Raw genomic sequence first — 23,452 nt, 5'->3', positions numbered from 1 at the left:
GGTTCTATGGTCTTAACCTAGTGAAGGGATTAGGAACATAGAACCATAAATTGCTTATGGTTCTATGGTCTTAAACCCTTCACTTATAGTGAATAAATACCTTTCATTTGACTCTCTGACTCTGATCTGCGTTTAGGTCTGATAGTCATGACAGCAGTTGTTGGATACTGAACATAGATTAATATACTTTGCAAAGTGAAATATTATTGAAATGAACTTCATAACACTTACAATGAACTGAACTATGAAATGACAACTGAATTTATTATTATTATTAAATGACAACTGAACTGAACCAAATGAATTGATTAAATGTACATGAACTTGAATAACCCTGGATTTGATGAGAGAATCTGTAGTTACTGCCTGGATCTGGTTTTCACCTCATAGTATAATGTCTGTCTGTCTGTCTCTAGTGGTGTATCTCCTCATCTGTTGTGGTCCTGTTCAACCAGAAGGTGAGACAACTGCATTGCCTTGCATTATGGGTAGTGTAGTGTGAGACAATACTTTAGAGAACTTCAACACGTAAGCGAATAGAGCAGAACAGCTGTACGAGAGAGACATGAAGGTGTCTGACAAAAAGACACCTTTGGACCATCATCACTGCGACATCTTATTCTGTATTTTTATTTTATTTTTTGTTGAGGTTTTTAAACAAACATGTACCATGTATATATAAACCACTACATGGTCTCTATGCCCTCCTCCTCTGAGGTATTTATAAAAAGGCATCAACACAAGGGCTGCAACCAGAGAGGATTGCTTACGTTAACACAGAATACATTACATTATCACTACCAGCTCAGTGAAGTATTATCTGGAACAATCTACCTGCTGACATGAGAGAGAGTCTAACTTTATGTCTTTTAAAGTCCTACTTAAAACATGGATCATGGACAAACAAACATGTGAACATTAGATAGATTCAATAGATTCAATAGATTCAATAGATTCAAATTTGTGGTAAATCGGACATGATTTGTTGTCAATAAAAAAGGCCCCTTTCACAAAATGTGATTATATCTAATTGACAGGTAATATACATGATACATGTTTATCACATGAAGGAACCCTAGTTAGGTGTAAATAGTGAGTTGTGTCATTTTACAAGGAATTCAGGGCTAAATACATTTTGATTGTATGACCTTTGACCTACACTACAGTTCAACAGTTATAGACTGAAAGGTGAAACACACTTTTGAGTGTCTTTGACCTTCTGGCAGCGAACACAAAACAAGGACAAAAATAAGAGTTTATTTGTCAGGATCTCAGGATTGCATTGAAAATTATTAATTCAAATGTTTAAGGTATTAAAATAAGAAACATTTCTTTCTTTCTTTCCAGTGTCTCTGAAAGTCAGTCCTGACAGATCAGACTTCTTTCCCAGTGAGTCCATCTCACTGAGCTGTGAGGAGGAACAGCTTCCTGTAGTGGGATGGACTGTGAAGAGAAGAGAGAGCAATAAGACTGGAGGCGGTGGAACCTGTGGCAGTGAATGGGGATCTACTGAAGGTATGGAGGGACGGACAGACAGACAGACAGACAGACAGACAGACAGACAGACAGAGTGTGCATTTCTTTCCCTCATAAGACAATCTGATACATATCTATATCCATGGACGATGCTACGATTCAGGGACAATATACAGTATCACATACAGTATGAAGCTGCAGCAGAACAGTTCTGTTCAGGACAGACAGGATGTGTTTATGAATGGTCTCTATAGACACATAGGATGTGTTTATGAATGGTCTCTATAGACACAGATTTCAGTGTTTGTACCTCCTAGAAAGAAGTTGGCTCATGAGACTAGTACAGACAACGACTCTTCTAAACTATCTCTGCCTTTCACTCACTTCACTGTTGACAGAATGATGGATGGATGGATGGATGGATGGATGGATGGATGGATGGATGCTTAACTGCTGACAGAATGCGGAAACAAAACATAATATATCACACCTATCTTGAGCGTCTGACCAACTTCTGACCAATCACAGTAGCCGAACTAGTTTGGTTGGTCAAAAAATATCGGAGGCGCAGAACAACCGAAATAAGTTCTGGTCCCGCCCACCTGAACCTCTGAATGACATCATATTGTAGTCTGTATATAGAACATACATGGGCAACTAGCGGCCCGGGGGCCACATGCGGCCCCCACCTTCACTTAATGCGTTAATATCAGAATAGTGATTATATTATTGATTTCAGCTGTTATGATTCCAAACATGCAAACATGACCCACTTTAATTACTTCAGTCTCTATTAGTAGCTTAATGAATAGTATTAATATTCTATTGTCTTTTTTATGTCCAATGTATTTGTATTTAAGTTCATAAAGTTAACATAAGTATAACTAAATGCATTTGAAATTAAATAAAAATGTTACTTTTCAGGATTCCAATTCAAAAATAGCAGATCTACGCGTCACACTGCGGCGCGTTTTGAGCTTGTAGATCGGCTACTTTTGTGTGACATAGAATGGCGAAGTACGGCATTAATTTACAAAAAAAGTTAAAATACAGAGAGAACAGGTCTGACAGTATATATAATGTGTTCCTCTGGAGTGAGAGTAAATATACTGGTCCTCTACAACATCTAAGTTGCATCACCCCTGGTATAGAACCTCTGAATGACATCATATGGTGGTTATAATTCATTGTAATTTGATTTGATGCTATTTGATATAATAGATAACCTTTCACTGAAAACCCTCTTTCTTTACATTGTGATTGTGTAGGAGTGTTCTGCGTCAGGACCCTGTATCACGCAGACAATGGAGTTTACTGGTGTCAGTCTGAGTCAGAACGCAGCCGGTCCATCAACATCAAGATCTCTGGTACAACCAATATAATTACATCTAGTTTAGTGTAAAGATACTTAGACAGACATAATTCATATCATTGTTAACACATACTGTACTGTATAAAGGGTAATTCCTGTCAACATGTAGGCCTTTATGATGTTACATTTTGTCTACGTCTAGCAGTAATGTGTTGTTGACAAACCTTGACAAGTCAAGAGGATAATAATAATGTTTTAAGTTTGAAACATTAATTATCACCCAAGATTATCTGCCAGGTTATCCTCCCTCAGACACATCTGATATGACAGGCAAAAATGAGTTAATGTATTCACAAAGACAATGACAGTATAGCATTTGATCATCATTTTAATGTAATTAAACATATTCCTATTTATATATATATATAAGTCCTATACAGTATATAGTGTCACCATTGATCCATGGGTAGGCCTATTACATTACGAGAAAGACATGTACCTTTAAACCCTGAATCAGGGGTGCTGAGTGAAACATGATACTAAAGAAAAAGAACAAATGACATGTTGAGTTCTCATTTACAGTAGAAATGTTGTTTACATTTTAACATCACACTGGAGCTCATTGTGTTAATACTGTATATCAGCACGACTGAATGACAGCTGTGTAGGTGGAATTATGAATATGTACCTCTGTTAATATATATGTTTCACCCTATGCTAATATAGTAGTAGATACATAGATAGTAGATAGACGTGATTGATTTTGATTGGATAATGAAGACTACAGTTGTTATCTAAATTAGCTTGAGGAGCAATCAAACATCACATGTTCTATAGATGTTCATAACTCAACATGTTGGTTCTATAGATGTTCATAACTCAACATGTTGGTTCTAGATGTGATCCTACAGAGTCCTGTACTTCCTGTGCCAGAGGGAGGTAACGTCACATTCCGCTGCCTGTACAAAGACAAGACATCTGGTAATCCATCCTCTGACCTCTCAGCTGGTTTCTATAAAGGCGGATCCCTCATCAGAACAGAGTCTACAGGACAGATGACCATCCACCATGTTTACAAGTCTGATGAAGGATTCTACAAGTGTCACATCTCTGGCCATGGAGAGTCACCAGAGAGCTGGATGGAAGTGACAAGTGAGTTTTGTAATAATGCTGTATAAACAGAGTTTAAAAGCAGTGGTGGACAAAGTACTCAACTAACTCCAGCACCTGAGTATAGATACTCCTGGTCAAATAATACTACACTACAAATGAAAGTTGCATGTTCAAATTTGAACTTGACTGAAGTTTGTACTGGAGTACCTGCTTTTAAATATACTTAAGTAGGCTATTAAAATGTACAGAAATAACAGATCTGCAAGCTCCCAACACGTCGCCATAGATCTGCTAATTTCCCTATTTTAAAAAGAAAAGGCTAAAGTGGTTAATATATATATATATATATATATATATATATATATATATATATATATATATATTTGAATGATTGACATTTATAAGCGATTCACACCTATAAATGTGTGTTTAAGAGAATTGTCTCATTGTGCTTCAGATTCTTCACCCCCCAACAACGACCAACCAGACCCTTCCTCTTCCTCTTCCTCTTCCTCTGTGTCTCCATACGTCTACCCTCTGATGGCTGGAGTCTGTATCCTTCTGCTGATCCTGGGTCTGTGTCTGTGGAAGAAATACAGAGGTACGCACGCACGCACGCACGCACGCACGCACGTATAATTATACCTGATAAAGGACTGAGTTAAACAGCTGAACTGAACCACTTACTGTAAGCCTATCCTTAATTAACCAGTGTCACTCAGGGGTCTATACTAGGCCCCAACCTTTTATCAGAAAATAGCAGATCTACAAGCAACGTGACGTTTTGTGTTAACTTAGTATTTAACATATTGTATGTGCAAATGGAAATGTTGCCCTAATGGTGGCGCTATCTAGAGGAAAGACCACGTTGGCACCTAAATCAGTAGCGTGCATCCTCTGGGGAGCATGACGTTACATGGCAACTTCCATATAAATCTAGACAGTAGTTTTTGAGATATGTTGGTGTGAGTAAAGTGTTGGACAGACAGACATCCTTACAGCCCTGAAGATAAAAGAGTTAAAATGATTGATATGGTATCAGTGACAGTACCTGACTGGATTTTTAACATATTTCTAGTGCTTCACAAAAGATCTGTCACTGAGATAAAGTCAAACTAAACGATGCATTATCCTACATATGAGGAACCAAGTAACACTCAATGACCTGTGGTGGTTAACAATGAATCAATGTGACCAGTTAATCAGTTGTTCATTGGCCCATGATAAAAACCTTTCAATAAATCATCAAAAATAAATCAGTGCTTCTTAGGCTAAAGACTGACCTTTACAGTGTAAAGGTCAGTCTTTAGCCTCATCATAGGCCCATGATAAGGTTTATCATGGTCTCATGACAGACAGACAGACAGACAGACAGACAGACAGACAGACAGACAGACAGACAGTGAAAGCACCTCCTTCGTAATGTTTGGTAATTATTGTCATTTAATTAGTACTATAAGCTGTGTGTGTGTGTGTGTGTGTGTGTGTGTGTGTGTGTGTGTGTGTGTGTGTGTGTGTGTGTGTGTGTGTGTGTGTGTGTGTGTGTGTGTGTGTGTGTGTGTGTTTGTGTGTGTGTGTGTTTGTGTGTGTTAGGCAGTAGGACAGACAGACAGAATGGAGGTGATGTAACGTATGCTGATGTGAGAATAAAACAGTCAGCTCAACCCAGGAAGAGGAGAGGTACAGTTACACTTACTGTATATACATCTTACTCTATTGTGCTCTTTAAATAGTGAGTAAGGACATATCTGTGCTTCTCAATGCACTGGAGACTGAACACCAGCTCTGTGCTGGTGTTCAAAAGCTTTATGACCAGTCAACATTTATACCAGAGATTATGTCCTATATTTAGATATTTTCTAAATAAAAACAAAAACAAGGACACAACCTCACGATTAAATCTTGAGTTATAGTTATAAAATGAATAAGAAATACACATTTTAGGACATTGTTTGAACATGTAGCTTATTGTGTTTGTTGGTGTGTGTACAGTATATGTAATGTTGGTGTGTGTGTACAGTATGTGTAACGTTGGTGTGTTTAATGTGGGTGGGTGTGTGTGTGTACAGTATGTGTAACGTTGGTGTGTGTACAGTATGTGTGTGTATGTGTAATGTTGGTGAGCTCCCTCATGAAATGAATAGCAAATGAGAACAATTTGTGATTTGTTTGAATACGTAACATATTGTACATCATAAAAGGCCCGCTGGCCAGGATGTGGTTTTTAAACCATCCGGTTCAACAGAACACACCAGGCACTTACCCGCTGAGGCCACTGAAAATAACACTTATAAAAATAATACCGGAAATGAATCGAAAATGACGTTGGATACAGTGCATCAAAATGACAAGCCGTATCGCTATTCTAATGCTATTTCATTATGTTACTCCTACACATGCGGACGACCAAGGGAAGCCCGAGCTCCGAGGCTCTGTTGTTTATCTGTGCATTCTGTGCCGGCGTGCTGCTTCCCACGGGGAAACATTTAGTCACAGCCGAGTTGACAGAGAGAGAAACCTCTGGTAGTGATGTATTGTAGAGTCCAGTCTGTCATTACCTTTCATTTCCCCATCTGTCAGGTATAAAGATGCCAACAGCCAACAATCCCAAACTCTCATATACTGTAATTTGACCTGCGGCCACGGGTCACGCTCAATATGTATAATGAAGGCAAGAGAAGAGTTACTGAAGGGCTGATCCATGTAGAATTTATTGCCTTAAAGGACAACTTTGGTTTTTTACAACCAAGGTTTATGTTTTAGATCGTAATTAAAGTAAATAAAAGATGAGTGTTACATTTTTTAAATGTACTGCTTTCTATAGTTTTAGCAATTTTCGCGATCTTTTTTACAGTGGGCGGGGGCATTCTGTCCGGTGGCTAAATTTTTACACAATAACCTGGTGTTTTCTTTATTATTATTTACAGTAGCTCTTCTAGCCCCCAACAACTCACATCTGGCCATCAAAGACCACAGGACCTTTTTTATTGTGTAAAAAAAGGCACATTTAGCCACCGGACAGAATGCCACTGTAAAAAATATCGCGAAAATTGCTAAAACTATAGAAAGCAGTAAATGGAAAAAAAAAACACTCATCTTTTATTTACTTTAATTACAAGCTAAAATATAAACCTTGGTTGTAAAAAAACAAAGTTGTCCTTTAACTAGAACGGCGTGCTCCTCTTCAGAGCGCAGATCTCAGCCAATCTCCGCCAGGTGGTCATGTTCAACAGTCTAAGGATAGCCGGGTGGAAGCTGCATCAGAGCACAGCGCCAGCAGTAAACGGCTCACTTCGTAAAACTTCTCTTTGTTGTTGTTGTGAAGAAAATAAAACTGATTACAAAGAAAAGAATGTCACCTGGACGATTTGAGGGAGAGTGACGGGTAGTACGAGAGTTAAAATGGTGAATGGTGCATTTATATAGCGCTTTTATCCAAAGTGCTTTACATAGATTGTGCATTACATTCACACATTCACACACCGATGGAGGAGGAAACCATGCAAGGCACCAACCTGCTCAACAGGAGTAATTATGGGTTCAGTGTCTTGCTCAAGGACACTTCTACACTAACTCTGAGGGAGCCCGGGATCCAACTGGGAACCTCAGGGTCCCATCCGGCCGCTCTACCCCTGAGCCACTGCCGCCCCCCGGTTAGTTAGAGGGAGAGAAAGTTTCAGTCAAACTGGTGAGAACGCTGGAGTTGTTTATATGACACAGCAAACGATTAGCTATTCTTTTTCAACACACAGACAAAGAAAAGATAACTTATATTGGCTAGGGTTGTACAGCAATGTATGATAATGATGTCTGATGTATGATAATGACTGCTCATGTCGGCAATGACCCGCCTTCATACAACAGTGAAAAAAGACGATCTTCAAGGTCACAACACGTCGCTTTGTGGCATGTTGTGAACTTGCTGCAGCATAACGCATGCTGGATAGTCACAATTCCTAAACATTATATCTCTACTTCCTGACAAGGACAGACAAGCAGAAAGTTCATTATAGAATGAGGTTTTATAATGATAAAACATCATTTTGTTAATAATAATCTAATAATGGACAATTGCTTTACAGAAATGTATAGTAGGTAGGCCTACTTATAGTAGTATTTATATTAGTTATTCATCTTACAAATGAAATGTGAGCTGATGTTTTTTCCTTTATTTTGCACTGAACTACCACTGGTGTTAGTGGTTTATTGTACGTACTCTTTAACCTAAGCTAACCATTAGTATCCATTGGACATGGACCCAGACACAGCTGTACCTGCATTATAGACCAGGCATCATAGGTCTAAATCATACATGCAGCCCCCACCTTCACTTAATGCAAGGTTAATATGGCAGAATAGTGATATATAATTGATTTCAGCTGTTATGATTCCAAACATGCAAACATGACCCGCTTTAATGACTTCAGTCTGTATTAGTAGCTTAATGACTAGTATTAACATTATATTGTCTTTTTTTATGTCCAATGTATTTGTATTTAAGTTCATAAAGTTAACATAAGTATAACTGAATGCATTTGAAATTAAATAAAAATGTTGTTTTTCAGGATTCCAATTCAAAAATAGCAACAACAAAAAAAATCTGGATTCCGTTTAAAAAATAGCCGATCTACAAGCTCACCCTGGTCTAAATCATTATAGACCAGCATCATAGATCATCTAAATCAGTCCCTCTGTGTGTTTTCCAGACCAGAGCTCTGCAGGAGAAGACATCTATTCCAAGGTGAAGATCAACACAGGTCAGTTACTATACTGTATGAGTGTTGGGCAAGTTACTTTAAAATAGTAACTTAGTTACTTTACTACTTACTGCATTATAAAAGTAATTAGTTACATTACTAGTTACTTTTGTGTAACAAAAAAACACATCAACACAGGTCGGTTGCGATGCTCATTTGTTCAGTTCTGATGTTTTTGGGACTCAAGGCTCAATGAGAGCTTTCCCTGACGGCTGTCAGAGACATGGACAACTGGAAGAAAATTATACATTATTATTAAAAAACATAAATACATTGGCCCTCATTTATCAACGCGGTGCAGCCCAAATAATGGGCGTATGGCGAGATCACCGCACCTTTCGGCATTTATCAATATATCCTGACGTGGGCTTCATCCTACGGTACGCTGAGATCTCACGTCTGGTAGAGACCAGTTGTTGACGTTGTCTGCGACCGTTTATTCCATTGTAGACCTGCGGAGTAGCATTGTCTGACTGTCTGACAGGCATCTGGACACATAATCCACTCCTAAATGTATATCTACACTAATAAATAATCCCTGTGAAAATATAACATTTTATAAAGTAATTTAAACAAACTGCTTTAACAGTCATTCGGTTAAGCTTGCAGATCTGGCTGCATGGCTATTTTAAAATAGCAGATCTGCAAGCTCACAACGGGTCGCATCGCGACGCGTTGTGAGCTTGTAGATCTGCTATTTGGCAGCACGGGATCACTGGGATCACAGGATCACTGGGGCAGCACGGGATCACTGCCGCCCGTCCGAGTCTCACGGGGAATATCCTACATGACTGCTTGTGCATTGCTCGGTATGGGTTAAATAAATTAATATACAAACCCCATTCATTGGTATCATATGTCATTCATGTAGGCTACAAGCCTACGTGACAAAGATTGGACCGCTACGGATTACATGAAAGACGCAGTTGGACGCAGAATATTTAAGGGCGTGTTATTTAAATGACGCTCGTTTTCAGACGTGAGATTTATCAAAGCTCCGACCTGATGTACGCCAGGATTGGCTGTGTAGGATTCGTTGATAAATGTGACTTCGACGTTGGTGTACGGCCGAATATATGGAAAATATAAGCCGGTTTATACGCTCCGTTGATAAATGAGGGCCATTGTGTGTGCCAGTAAGTTGCCTGGTCACCTATGTGTTGCATTGTGGGTTTAATGTGTGAAAGAACACAGTTTGTGTCTCTGCTGCAGGCCTCACCATGTTAACTGTTTGATGTCTGGAAGTACATACAGGACATAATGAAAGGCCTTATATTATATTATATTATATTAAATGAACATAACTTTATCCAGGCATTAGTGGAGTCTGATGAATCTGAGAGAGAGAGAGAGAGAGAGAGAGAGAGAGAGAGAGAGAGAGAGAGAGAGAGAGAGAGAGAGAGAGAGAGAGAGAGAGAGAGAGAGAGAGAGAGAGAGAGAGAGAGAGAGAGAGAAAATAACACATGGCAGTATGTTCTGCTCCTTTAAAAGCATTCTAGTGTTACACCTCATCCTGACTGACAACCAGCCAGTGATCTGTCAATGAAATGTAAGACAAACAGTGTTGGTGTTGAACTACTGAAACAGGCTCTAAATATGAAGTCCCCTGTGTGTGTGTGTGTGTGTCAGGCTGTAGCACAGACAGACAGGGTGAAGATGTAACATATGCTGATGTGACGGTGAAGAACAAAGCTCAACACAAGAAGAACAGAGGTACAAACACCCCAGAATACATGATATTATAAAAGATTCTTCTACACCACACTTATCTCCTGTATTGTGTGTGTGATCACACACACGTATTGTATTGTTTAGTTAGGGTCTTTCTGTGTGTGTTTATGTCATTGTTTGAACTGGTTTCTCATGTTATTTTCAGATCAGACTCCAGCAGATCAAGCCATCTACTCCATGGTGAAGGTCAACCCAGGTCAGTTACTATGGAGATAAACTCACTGATCAGCCTGGTTTAATATCATATAAGTAATACAACCATAAACTAAGTTGTGTACAGTATGTATCAGGTAGTCAGTGCAGAGAGGTCAGTATAGAGGAAATATAGTCAGTGTTCCTAACATCAGTCAGTGTCTGTTCTGAACTAACTGCTGCTGATGTAGACATTACATTACATATAAAGCATCCTGCATGTAATAAAGACTTCTTCATTAGAGCATCAGTGAGCTCTGTAGCAGAGTTTGAAGTTTTAGTTTAGTTCTTTAGTTTGAAGTCTGAAGCTATGCTCCTGTAATTATGTCCCAAAATGATGTATTGTGTTTTGGCTGAATGTGACACATGACAGGAGGCTGCAGTGTTCATGTTAACTTTATGAAGCAGCTTCATGAAAACACACAGTTGTTACAAAAGAGACAAATATATGTTCTTTTCCACATGTTGAAAGAAATAGTCTAATTATCTTCCCATTGTTCAGATGAGGTACGGTATGTCTTTGTCTCTTGGTCTCAAACTCATTCTTAAAACCTGTGTTGTGTCGTTAGCAGTGGTTTAAAAGTAGCATACTTAACAGGACCACTGATATACTGTAGGATTAAGGCAGTAGAACACAGACCTCCACCAACATAACTTAGTTTATCCATAAGAAAAAGCAGTGTTTGTGTGTCCGTCCGTCCGTGTGTCCTTCTGTCTGTGAGCAGCTAATCTCCGGCACCGTTGGCCCGGTCACTGTGAAACTGTGCTCACACACTCCCTGGATGACAATTCAGAACCAGATTTATTTTCAGAATGGCCTGTTCTAGCGCCACCAGGAGGCAAAAAATGTTTTTTTAATACTACTCCTACATATTTTGTCCAAACATCACACAAATCGGTACACAGTATCTCTATAGTCATGTGATCAACACGGATCTGTCCCATTTCCCATATTCCATCCTGATTGGCTAAGATTGGCTTCCAAAGTTTGAAGGATTGTTTCGTTTTGAACAAATTGCCTCAAATCATGAACGCAGCTTGCAATTCAGTGACATTGTGCACATATATTCCCACTAGGCAGAGAAATAAATGCCACCCTTTTCACATTGGCCTGTTATAGCGCCACCAGCATGTAATGAAGTATTGTCCTACACATGAGTTATGATACTCAGTGGCCTCTGGAAGTTGATAATAAAACAGTTTGATCACATGATAAACGTGTGTGTGTGTGTGTGTGTGTGTGTGTGTGTGTGTGTGTGTGTGTGTGTGTGTGTGTGTGTGTGTGTGTGTGTGTGTGTGTGTGTGTGTGTGTGTGTGTGTGTGTGTGTGTGTGTGTGTGTGTGTGTGTGTGTGTCAGTGTCAGGCTGTAGCACAGACAGACAGGGTGAAGATGTAACATATGCTGCTGTGTGTGTGTGTGTGTGTGTCAGGCTGTAGCACAGACAGACAGGGTGAAGATGTAACATATGCTGCTGTGACTGTGAAGAAGAAACACAAGAAGAAGAGAGGTACGCTGACACAATGTGACACATAGACATAGCCTATAATACACTACATTATTATTCTACACTAAATGTGTTTAAAGATATTCCACTGTGCTCTAGTCAGAGCTGCTGTGTCCCAGTCAGCTGTTATCATGTATAAAAGGAAAGGGTTGCACTCAGGAAAATGTACATTTTGTTGGTTTAATAGTCCATAATATGACATTTGCTATATGCCACCTTTTGTGTGAAATGGACTATTAATCTGTGTGACACTTTCCTTTTATCAACCCTCACATAAACAACACTACTGTGACCACACAGTGTGTAGCTGTGTGTTTACATTATGTCACCACAATGTCACTGCTGTAACACTTATTGTGTGTTTACATTATGTCACCACAGAGTCACTGCTGTAACACTTACTGTTTGTTTTGTTGTTCTGTTTCCAGACCAGACTCCAGCAGAACAAGACGTCTACTCCATGGTGAAGATCAAAACAGGTCAGTTACTGTATGTAGACAACTACATACACACAATGTACACAACTACATACACACAATGTACACGATTACACAAACACAATGTACACAACAACGGGCCCGATTTACGCCCCGAGATTTTGAACGTAAAGTTATTCACTGAGTCTGATTCATCAATCTATTGTTGTCCGTGAATATGGTCCGCTCTTTCTCACGTTTGCTCCGAGGCCAAAGCTTGCATTAGAATGCCTTATTCTTCATGAAGAATCTATTACAATAGTGCCAAACCTCAAATAAAATATTTATGTGCCCAAAATGTGTCAACAGAAAGAAAGAAAAAAGATGTCAAACGATCTATTGCTTGGATGCATAATTATAGACAGGATGCAAATTTCAACCGATTTGTCTTTCTTTTCAGTTTGACGCATTTAGAGCTGAATTATTAGTTCCCTCTGCTTGTGTCAGTTTGGCCTTTTGGGCTTTAAGTTTCATGCCAACTCCATCGCCCTATTAATTTATATTACTGACCACATCAGTGATCACATGATGCAGTCTTACCATACATTCTGCCCCTTGGGTGTTACAGTATGTCTGTTACAGACATCTAGCTGTGTCCATGACTCCATTTACAATTCTGATGTAGGACAGTGGAGGATATGTTCATATAAAGGACGGATTCCCCTCAGTAATCAATAAAGCTCTGATAAAAATGATCGGATATCTGTGGATTCCAGCATCATCCTTTTACCTCTGCAAATGTGAGTGAGCGATTGTTCAGTAGAAAGGGCTTATATAATATCCATTACTTTATTAGCCTTTGGTCGTGAGGTTAAACTTTGTATTTTAACTTCTTATTCTTATGACACGTGAGAGTTTGGCTTTATTTACTTTATTAACTCTCAGCATGAGGGACTCTACAAGCTGATCTACAAGTTGTCAAGGCGGTGCGTACGGCTGTGTTGTAAGCTTGTAGATCTGTCCATTTTGAAGCGTGATGACGTTTATGGTCTGACGTCAGAGTTCCCGGTTGCCTTTTATGGTGTTAAATGAGGCGTGGATGATGATCTACACGGGAACGCACTCCTGACTGTCAGGCAAAAATAAGGTGCACCCGCGATACACACAAATAAAGTTTAGTGAATGGCACGTTAGATTGTGCTTATGGAGAATACAGTCACTATTTAATAACAGCTTGTGAATCAGGCCCAACGTGTACATAACTACAGACATGGGCCTCTGGCTTCAACTCACCCAGACTAAAGCCTATAAGGTGTTGTGTTCAGAGAAGAAGGGGGTTGTTTTTAAAGATATGTTGAGGTCATTTTCAAGCCTTTATTTCATAGTGACAGAGGAGAAAGACAGGGAAAGGCAGGAGAGACAGATGGAGAAAGGTCAAGCAGTAAAGAGCCTCGGGTCAGATTCTAACCCAGGCAGGATGCCATGGACTCTGAATGCTATGAACTCTACCAGGATACCATGGACTGTATCAATTTACAATGTAGGCATTTATCAGACACTTTATCCAGAGCTACTTACAATAAACAAGGTAAACACACACAGAATACACAGAGACAGTGTAGTGTCTCAGTAAACTATAGGATCATAGAATACAGAGACAGTGTAGTGTCTCAGTAAACTATAGGATCATAGAATACAGAGAGACAGTGTAGTGTCTCAGTAAACTATAGGATCATAGAATACAGAGACATTGTAGTGTCTCTGTAAACTATAGGATCATAGAATACAGAGACAGTGTAGTGTCTCAGTAAACTATAGGATCATAGAATACAGAGAGACAGTGTAGTGTCTCAGTAAACTATAGGATCATAGAATACAGAGACAGTGTAGTGTCTCAGTAAACTATAGGATCATAGAATACAGAGACAGTGTAGTGTCTCAGTAAACTATAGGATCATAGAATACAGAGAGAATAGTGTCTCAGTAAACTATAGGATCATAGAATACAGAGAGACAGTGTGGTGTCTCAGTAAACTATAGGATCATAGAATACAGAGACAGTGTGGTGTCTCTCAGTAAACTATAGGATCATAGAATACAGAGAGACAGTGTAGTGTCTCAGTAAACTATAGGATCATAGAATACAGAGACAGTGTGGTGTCTCTCAGTAAACTATAGGATCATAGAATACAGAGACAGTGTAGTGTCTCAGTAAACTATAGGATCATAGAATGCAGAGAGACAGTGTAGTGTCTCAATAAACTATAGGATCATAGAATACAGAGACAGTGTAGTGTCTCAGTAAACTATAGGATCATAGAATACAGAGAGACAGTGTAGTGTCTCAGTAAACTATAGGATCATAGAATACAGAGACAGTGTAGTGTCTCAGTAAACTATAGGATCATAGAATACAGAGACAGTGTAGTGTCTCAGTAAACTATAGGATCATAGAATGCAGAGAGACAGTGTAGTGTGTCAGTAAACTATAGGATCATAGAATACAGAGACAGTGTAGTGTCTCAGTAAACTATAGGATCATAGAATACAGAGACAGTGTAGTGTCTCAGTAAACTATAGGATCATAGAATACAGAGACAGTGTAGTGTGTCAGTAAAGTCTTAAACTCTACACCAGGAGAGCCAGCAGGGTTCTCTAGGGGAGGAGGTTCTAAGACAGTGTTGGACCTGGTATAAGGTTCCACCTGAGAGTCTGAATATGATGATGTAGTTCATTGTGTAAATACTATTGAGCTACAGGATAATTTCACATTTAGATGTCTGTCAGAGTCTCTGTCTACGTATTGCTGCACCACACGTCCACACTGACTATCATGTGTATCATGATCTGATCAGATACAATAAACTAATGTCACTTTGATGACACATTGATAAATGCTGAGAATTGTGTTGAAATGACCATAAACCATGTTCTGGTCTCACTGCAGGTTGATACATGAAGGACACTGTTACAGTTCCATTCAAAATGATCCTACTGTAATATTTATAAAATATAATCATGACTTACTCTAAAGTCTGACTGTGTTTAGACAAGACATCTAATGTAGTCCATGTTAGAAACCATTATATTACATTTATAATGTGTTTGTGTGAATGTTGTCCAATCCTTCTATTGTGTTACATTGTGTGTCTGCTTTATCATAAATACCATGTATATCAGAGTATCTGTATAGAGGATAATAATAATAATAATAATAATAATAATAATAATAATAATAATAATAATAATAATAATAATAATAATGATAATAATAATAAGTGTAATAATAATAATAATAATACATTTTATTTATAACGCACTTTACATTCTCACGAATCTCAGAGTGCTACAGATTAAAAGCAAGGCATAAAAACAGCATAGGCAACAATACAATTACTATAGACCCAACTAGGCTAAACAAAATTAAGGGCCAAAATTTAGAAATTAAAACTCAGTTCGAAAAACAAACAAAGTCCATGAAAAATGGAAAAATGCTTTTTTAAAAAGGTAGGTTTTTAGTCCATTTTTAAAAGCATCAGTGAACTGTGGCGCTCTCAGGTGGTCTGGGAGGGCATTCCACAGACATGGGGCTGTGTGACAGAAGGCCCGGTCGCCCATGGTGCGGAGGTTGGTGTCAGGGACAACAAGAAGGTTGGTGTTGTTGGAGCGGAGGCTTCGGGTGGCGGGTTTTGGGGTGAGGAGTTCTTTGAGGTAAGGGGGGGGGGGGGGCGTAAATGCACTGATGGGTGAGAAGGGAAATCTTGTATTGGGTCCTGAAGGAGATGGGGAGCCAGTGAAGTGAGCGGAGGGTGGGTGTGATATGGTCATATTTTCGCACTCTCATCAGGACCCTAGCAGCGCTGTTGGATGTATTGGAGCCTTTGGAGGCTCTTGCTAGGGATCCCGATGAGTAGTGCATTGCAGTAATCCAGCCTGGAGGAGATAAAGGCGTGGATGAGTTTCTCAGCATCTGGCAGGGTGAGTGTGGAGATGTTCCTGAGGTGAAAAAAGGAGGTTTTACACAGGTGTTTAATATGTGCCTTGAAGTTGAGGTGCGGGTCCATTTTCACACCCAGGTTGGTGACTGTGGATGAGAGGGGGAGATTTTGACCGGAGAATGAGATGCTGGTTATGGGGCATGATTTGATCTATAGGATATGATAAATACCATTCATATCAGAGTATCTGTATAGAGGATATAAATACCATGCATATCAGAGTATCTGTATAGAGGATATAAATACCATGCATATCAGAGTATCTGTATAGAGGATATAAATACCATGCATATCAGAGTATCTGTATAGAGGATATAAATACCATGCATATCAGAGTATCTGTATAGAGGATATAAATACCATGCATATCAGAGTATCTGTATAGAGGATATAAATACCATGCATATCAGAGAAGCTATAGAGGTTATTTCTCTGTAAACCACAGTAAACTAACAGTGGTTTGTGTAGGAGTTGTATTTTATAAAAGGATGATCTGAGGTTTCAGTGTGAAAACCTCCCTCTGTTCTCTGCTGCATTAAAGTGATGAGTTAACATCAAGGAGGCACGGTGGCGCAGTCGGTAGCGCTGTCGCCTCACAGCTAGAAGGTCCTGGGTTCGATTCCCGCCGGGGGACGCTGTGGGCGCTGGGGGCGTGTCTTCTCCTCCGCGTCATCAGCGCCCATACCCTAGGTGGGGTTGGCGAAAGGGCCTACTCTGTGTGGAGTTTGCATGTTCTCCCCGTGTCTCCTAGGGTAGGGGGAGTTAATACCCTCACAAAAACATGTAGTAATCCTGGTCACTATACCGCCTCCCCCATGACAGCCGGGGCGCCTGATGGAGGGGAAGGGAACTGGTTGGAATAACGTGTTCCTTCCACGCGCTACGTCCTACCAGGGAAACTCCCCCCTGTCAGGTGACAAGAAGGTCAGTTGGCTCTCATGCCTGAAGGAAGCATGAGCTCGGCCCTGGGCTCCCTACTGTGGGGGACTGGTGTAGGGCTGGTGTAGCGCCCAGGATCACTTAGGAAATTGGCACTGGGTGAAAAAAATGGGTTACAAAAATCGCGGGATAAAAATTAAAAAAAAAAAAAAAGTGATGAGTTAACTGTTTAATGTCTGTAAGCACACAGTATACACATAACTATAAGAGACCATATTATGAAAACATTATTTTACTATTGACTATTAAAATAACACATTTCTGATCACACTAACACTTTGCCAACATGCATCATTTTAACTCTCACTCGTGCGCGCACACACACACACACACACACACACACACACACACACACACACACCGCCTTGCATCTAGTTTCTCACGGACCCCTCCCCTCATGTGCGTGTCAGAACAAACAGTAGTTCTGTGTAAGTGTCTGTTTCTATAGTGATGACAACAAAGTGTTAACCACAGCACTTCTAAGAAAACAACCAACCAAATGTCCTGCAGCCAATCAGATCACTGCTCTGTGTGTAGATGTTGTGTTGCATGCAAATACACTATGTCCAATAATAAGAACAATGACAATATTAATAATAATAACACTAAGGATAACATTAAGATCACTGGTCTGTGAAGCTGTGCTTCTCTGCTGTGAAAAACCTCTGCTGCTGCAATCTGTGAATTCTCACTGTGTCACTGTGGTACAAACATCAAACACTTTGAACTGACCTGGACTTTGAGTGAACATTTCATTCAAATTGATGATCTGTCAAATATTAAACCTGTATTAACAGATGTTGTATAACTTCAGAATCTTTATTGTCACATCACATGAAAGTGACATGCGTGACATTCTTAATTGTGGAGCAGGCTCATCAATGCAGTTATTAGATAGAAAGAGAATTAGAGCAGAAAGTAGAATAAAGTGCATAAAAAAGTGATTAATGTGCATAATAAATTAAGTGAAATGTATGTAAAGGAGAGTCCATATAAAACAGTTCAGTTCAGTCTGTGGTTAATTATGCAGACTGCAGAGGCTACAGGCTTTGTATTCATCAGTCTAGATAGAAACATATAATCAATATGTATATAATCATGATTTACATCTTAATGTTTGACTGGTTCAAAGAGGACTTTTCATTTAGTTCATGTTGGAAGCTTTTATACTGAAGTTATAATGTGTTTGTGTGAATGTTTTTATGTTGTTACAGATGGAGATGTTTGAGTGAAGAAGAGAAGAAGAATTCAAGGTGACAGACAGACAGGTACAAGGTCACTGCTTGCCCTCTATCTACAGCATAGATATAGAAACCTAGACACCTCATTGGCCGGCACCTCATTGTCCCGGAAAAGACGCGCTGTGATTGGCCAGTAGTTACCGAGATACAGACGCCCCAGAGTCAGAGGAGGCGTCTACCTTTGTATGAATCATATGTCACATCATATATGTGTATGTACATCATAATGATGTGCACACACACTATTACAACCTACTGTATGATATACACACTATTACAACCTACTGTATGATATACACACTATTACAACCTACTGTATGATATACACACTATTACAACCTACTGTATGATATACACACTATTACAACCTACTGTATGACATACACACTATTACAACCTACTGTATGATATACACACTATTACAACCTACTGTATGATATACACACTATTACAACCTACTGTATGATATACACACTATTACAACCTACTGTATGATATACACACTATTACAACCTACTGTATGATATACACACTATTACAACCTACTGTATGATATACACACTATTACAACCTACTGTATGATATACACACTATTACAACCTACTGTATGATATACACACTATTACAACCTACTGTATGATATACACACTATTACAACCTACTGTATGATATACACACTATAACAACCTACTGTATGATATACACACTATTACAACCTACTGTATGATATACACACTAAAGACCAAAGAAAACTATGAATGGTATCATGCTTTATCTTTATCTAGAATAGATGTCAGTCTATTACATGGTTTTCTGATGACTCCTGCTGGTTTTATTGAGCAACTGCAGCCTACAGAGAGTTTTTATTTTTATTTCAGGGATGCATCAGTCCTCTGGACCCCCAATCTGCACCGTATGACCCCATGTTACCCCATGTCACACACATGTCCCCCTGTTCATTTAACTCATACTCATGTCATGTCAAAAAAACAAAACAGAACAGAACATGTATTTAGGATCTCCTTGTGGATGAAAAGAGGAGGAAGGGTAGGAAATACACAGGGTTGTCAACTTTACTGTTACATTTAATACACAGATGTGTTGTTGTAGCTGTTAGCCTGGACAATATATCATTAAGGTAGCAGACACAGCATTAAAGGAAGAGTTCACCCAAAAAATGACTTATTTTCTATCAATTGCACGCCCCATGAAGACTTGAATCCATGGATTTATTTTTGTTTTTGTCGCATTTCTAAGCCAACAATTTGATGACCGTGTGTATTTCCGGTAGGAGACACAAAGAATCTACTTTGTGTCTCCTACCGAATACATTAGTCGGTAGGAGACGAGAATCAAATAATTAGCTTAGGAATGCAACAAAAACAAATCCATGAATTCAAGGCTTCATGGGGTGTGCAATTGATAGAAAATAAGTCATTTTTTGGGTGAACTACTCCTGTGTGTGTGTGTGTGTGTGTGTGTGTGTGTGTGTGTGTGTGTGTGTGTGTGTGTGTGTGTGTGTGTGTGTGTGTGTGTGTGTGTGTGTGTGTGTGTGTGTGTGTGTGTGTGTGTGTGTGTGTGTGAGCCTGTGTGTTTTACACTTACAGTTGACTAGCTGTACTGTGTGTGTTGAGAAACATTGTCTATTGTTAGTTTAGTTTATTTATTATTACAAGACTCAGAAAACCAAGGGCGCCGATACTGCGGGTGCCTCGGGGCTAAAGCACCCAGAGAAATGACGAGCACCCCCTGGGCGAGGGCGGCGCGCAGCCACACGCTCATACAGCGCGCAGCCGCACGCTCGTACTCGCAGCGCGCTCCCTTTTGTTTATGTTTTGCCGGCTCCAGGCTTTGTCTTCATGATGGCAGCGGTGGCCTAATGGTTAGAGGGGCGGCCTTGATACCGGAAGGTCCCTAGTTCGATTCCCCAATTCATCACATCAATCATGAATCACCGCTGAATAGCCCTTGAGCAAGGCTTCCATGCAGGGTCTGGCTGTAAATAAGTGTTAACTTAGTCCAACACCCTGGGTAAACAACAAACTTTGCTTTGCTTTGCTTTGCTTTGCTTTGCTTTGCTTTGCTTTGCTTTGCTTCACCTAGCAGGTAATTTATCCAAATTAAAGTTACAAAACCCCCCCAAAAAAGTAAAATATCCGCCCAGAAACAGAACATTTAGGTAGCGCACCCAGTAGAGCTGACACATATCGGCGCCCCTGCAGAAAACAGATATTGGATCTATTCTCCAGATGATAAATGGATCAAATAGACATTATATTAGTTTTGTTTTAATTAATTAAAGAAACCACATAATATTTCGGGCCTAAGAGACGTCCTAATTTAAATAGCTTAGTTTTGTGAATGTACCACAGACATGTCAGTACATGTCTGTCAAATATGACATGAATAAAGTGGACTGACATCCTGAATCATATTTTCATTGTTATGTTTAAATCAACACAGTCGAGTTTATGAATCATATTTTCATTGTTATGTTTAAATCAACACAGTAGAGTTTATGAATCATATTTTCATTGTTATGTTTAAATCAACACAGTAGAGTTTATGAATCATATTTTCATTGTTATGTTTAAATCAACACAGTAGAGTTTATGAATCATATTTTCATTGTTATGTTTAAATCAACACAGTAGAGTTTATGAATCATATTTTCATTGTTATGTTTAAACCAACACAGTCGAGTTTATGAATCATATTTTCATTGTTATGTTTAAATCAACACAGTAGAGTTTATGAATCATATTTTCATTGTTATGTTTAAACCAACACCGTAGAGTTTATGAATCATATTTTCATTGTTATGTTTAAATCAACACAGTAGAGTTTATGAATCATATTTTCATTGTTATGTTTAAATCAACACAGTCGAGTTTATGAATCATATTTTCATTGTTATGTTTAAATCAACACAGTAGAGTTTATGAATCATATTTTCATTGTTATGTTTAAACCAACACAGTAGAGTTTATGAATCATATTTTCATTGTTATGTTTAAACCAACACAGTAGAGTTTATGAATCATATTTTCATTGTTATGTTTAAATCAACACAGTGATGGTTATCAGTGAGACATTATGTTCTTCTATAATGTCACTCAGGGGGGATCTTTTCGGTTCAGTGAAAACAATGCATGTTGCAATATCCCCCCCACACACACACACACACACACACACTTCTTGGAATTGTGTATATGTGTGTACATGTGTGATGGTTGTGGGTTATGTAAGTGCAGAGATGGTGCATTTCTGTGGTTTTTCTGTGTATCTGTGCTTCAGGCATCACGTGTCATTTAGACCCTCGTACAGCTTTAGTGGTTTTACTCAGTAGGACGGAGGATATATGGTGGGGGGGGGGATATGGTGGGGGGGGTATGGTGGGACTCATTTCTCATAAACTCTCTTCTTTATTGTCGAAGGCGTGGCCTAGACTATGTTCTGCACCCTGTCTGTCCGTCCGTCTGTCCGTGTGCGTGTGTGTGTGTGTGCGTGCGTGTGTGTGTGTGTGTGTGTGTGTGTGTGTGTGTGTGTGTGTGTGTGTGTCTGTGAACAGCTCATCTCTGGCACCGTTGGCCCGGTGGATGTGAGCCTGACCCCACACACTTCCTGGATGCCAGAGCAGAACCTCTGCCCCACATGTTTCACATAGGCCTGTTATAGATATATATAGTGGAGGCCTGTTATAGCTCCACCAGGAGGCAGATTTTTGCTAAACATTTTTTTTTATACTACTACAGATTCTGTCCAAACATCATGCAAATCAGTACATAGTTTCTCTATAGTCATGTGACCAAGACGGATCTGTTTGATTTCTCATATTCCATCCTGATTGGCTAAGATTGGCATCTAAAATTTGCAGGAGTGGCTCGTTTTGAACAAAATGCCTCAAATCATGAAAGCTAATGCAGTGAAAGGCAGGGGAAGACATGCCACTCTTTTCACTTTGGCCTGTTATAGCGCCACCAGGAGGTCGACTTTGCTGACCCACAATAACCTACCTGACCTAAAATAATAATAATTCATAGTTGTCACTTAAGTTTATCACTTGAAATTTGTACGCTACCACCTGCTGTCTGCTCTTTATAATATCTGTGTGTGTGTGTGTGTGTGTGTGTGTGTGTGTGTGTGTGTGTGTGTGTGTGTGTGTGTGTGTGTGTGTGTGTGTGTGTGTGTGTGTGTGTGTGTGTGTGTGTGTGTGTGTGTGTTGTTATTGGTGCCAGCGCGTTTGATGCCTTTAGTGCACATGACCTACATACCAAACATACTTGTGTTTCTGTGGTTTTGACTCTTACAGATCGTGTCCGGGCCTGTAAGGCCTTTGTGTGTGTGTGTGTGTGTGTGTGTGTGTGTGTGTGTGTGTGTGTGGATAGCTGTACATCTACACTGCATGTCGAGTCTACATATTTCATTATTCATCATTATTGATCATCATTATTACATTACTATTGTTAGTTTATTTTATTAGTTTATTTGTACAGAGATTCTACCATTTCCTTCTGATTAATGTCTCCTTACTCTTTTTAAAAGTCATATTTTTGCAGGGTTAGTGTTAGTGTGTGAATGTGTGTGACTACTAGCAGACACAGTCAAATCCTCAGTAAGTTATTAGTAACACAAGACAACACTGTAAAAATATTACTTTTCAAAATAACTACAAGTTAATAATTATAATAGATTGTGGTATAACTAATTACCATAACATAGTGTTAATAATATAAAGTAACTTGTTACAATGTTCATGGACCCGTTCCAAC

The 23,452-nt window shown here is 39.3% G+C and overlaps 1 protein-coding gene across 1 annotated transcript; it reads left to right on the top strand.

The window, feature by feature from the left end:
* Positions 1–394: 394 nt before the first annotated feature.
* LOC308075753 (uncharacterized protein) lies at positions 395–18,671 on the top strand (the record flags this gene model as incomplete). Its single annotated transcript, XM_080415701.1, has 11 exons — positions 395–458; positions 1,348–1,515; positions 2,745–2,843; positions 3,686–3,940; positions 4,359–4,502; positions 5,495–5,581; positions 8,608–8,658; positions 12,012–12,089; positions 12,515–12,565; positions 15,140–15,192; positions 18,654–18,671. The coding sequence occupies 11 exons, from the start codon at positions 395–397 to the stop codon at positions 18,669–18,671; spliced, it is 1,068 nt and encodes a 355-aa protein (XP_080271827.1).
* Between the last annotated feature and the right edge of the window lie 4,781 nt (positions 18,672–23,452).

This window comes from Gymnoscopelus braueri (assembly GCF_963280865.1).
Source record: "Gymnoscopelus braueri genome assembly, chromosome: 20".
In the NCBI taxonomy this organism is placed as follows: Eukaryota; Metazoa; Chordata; class Actinopteri; order Myctophiformes; family Myctophidae; genus Gymnoscopelus; species Gymnoscopelus braueri.
The sequence above is the reverse complement of the archived record's forward strand: the minus strand, read 5'-3'. Positions and strand labels throughout refer to the sequence as shown.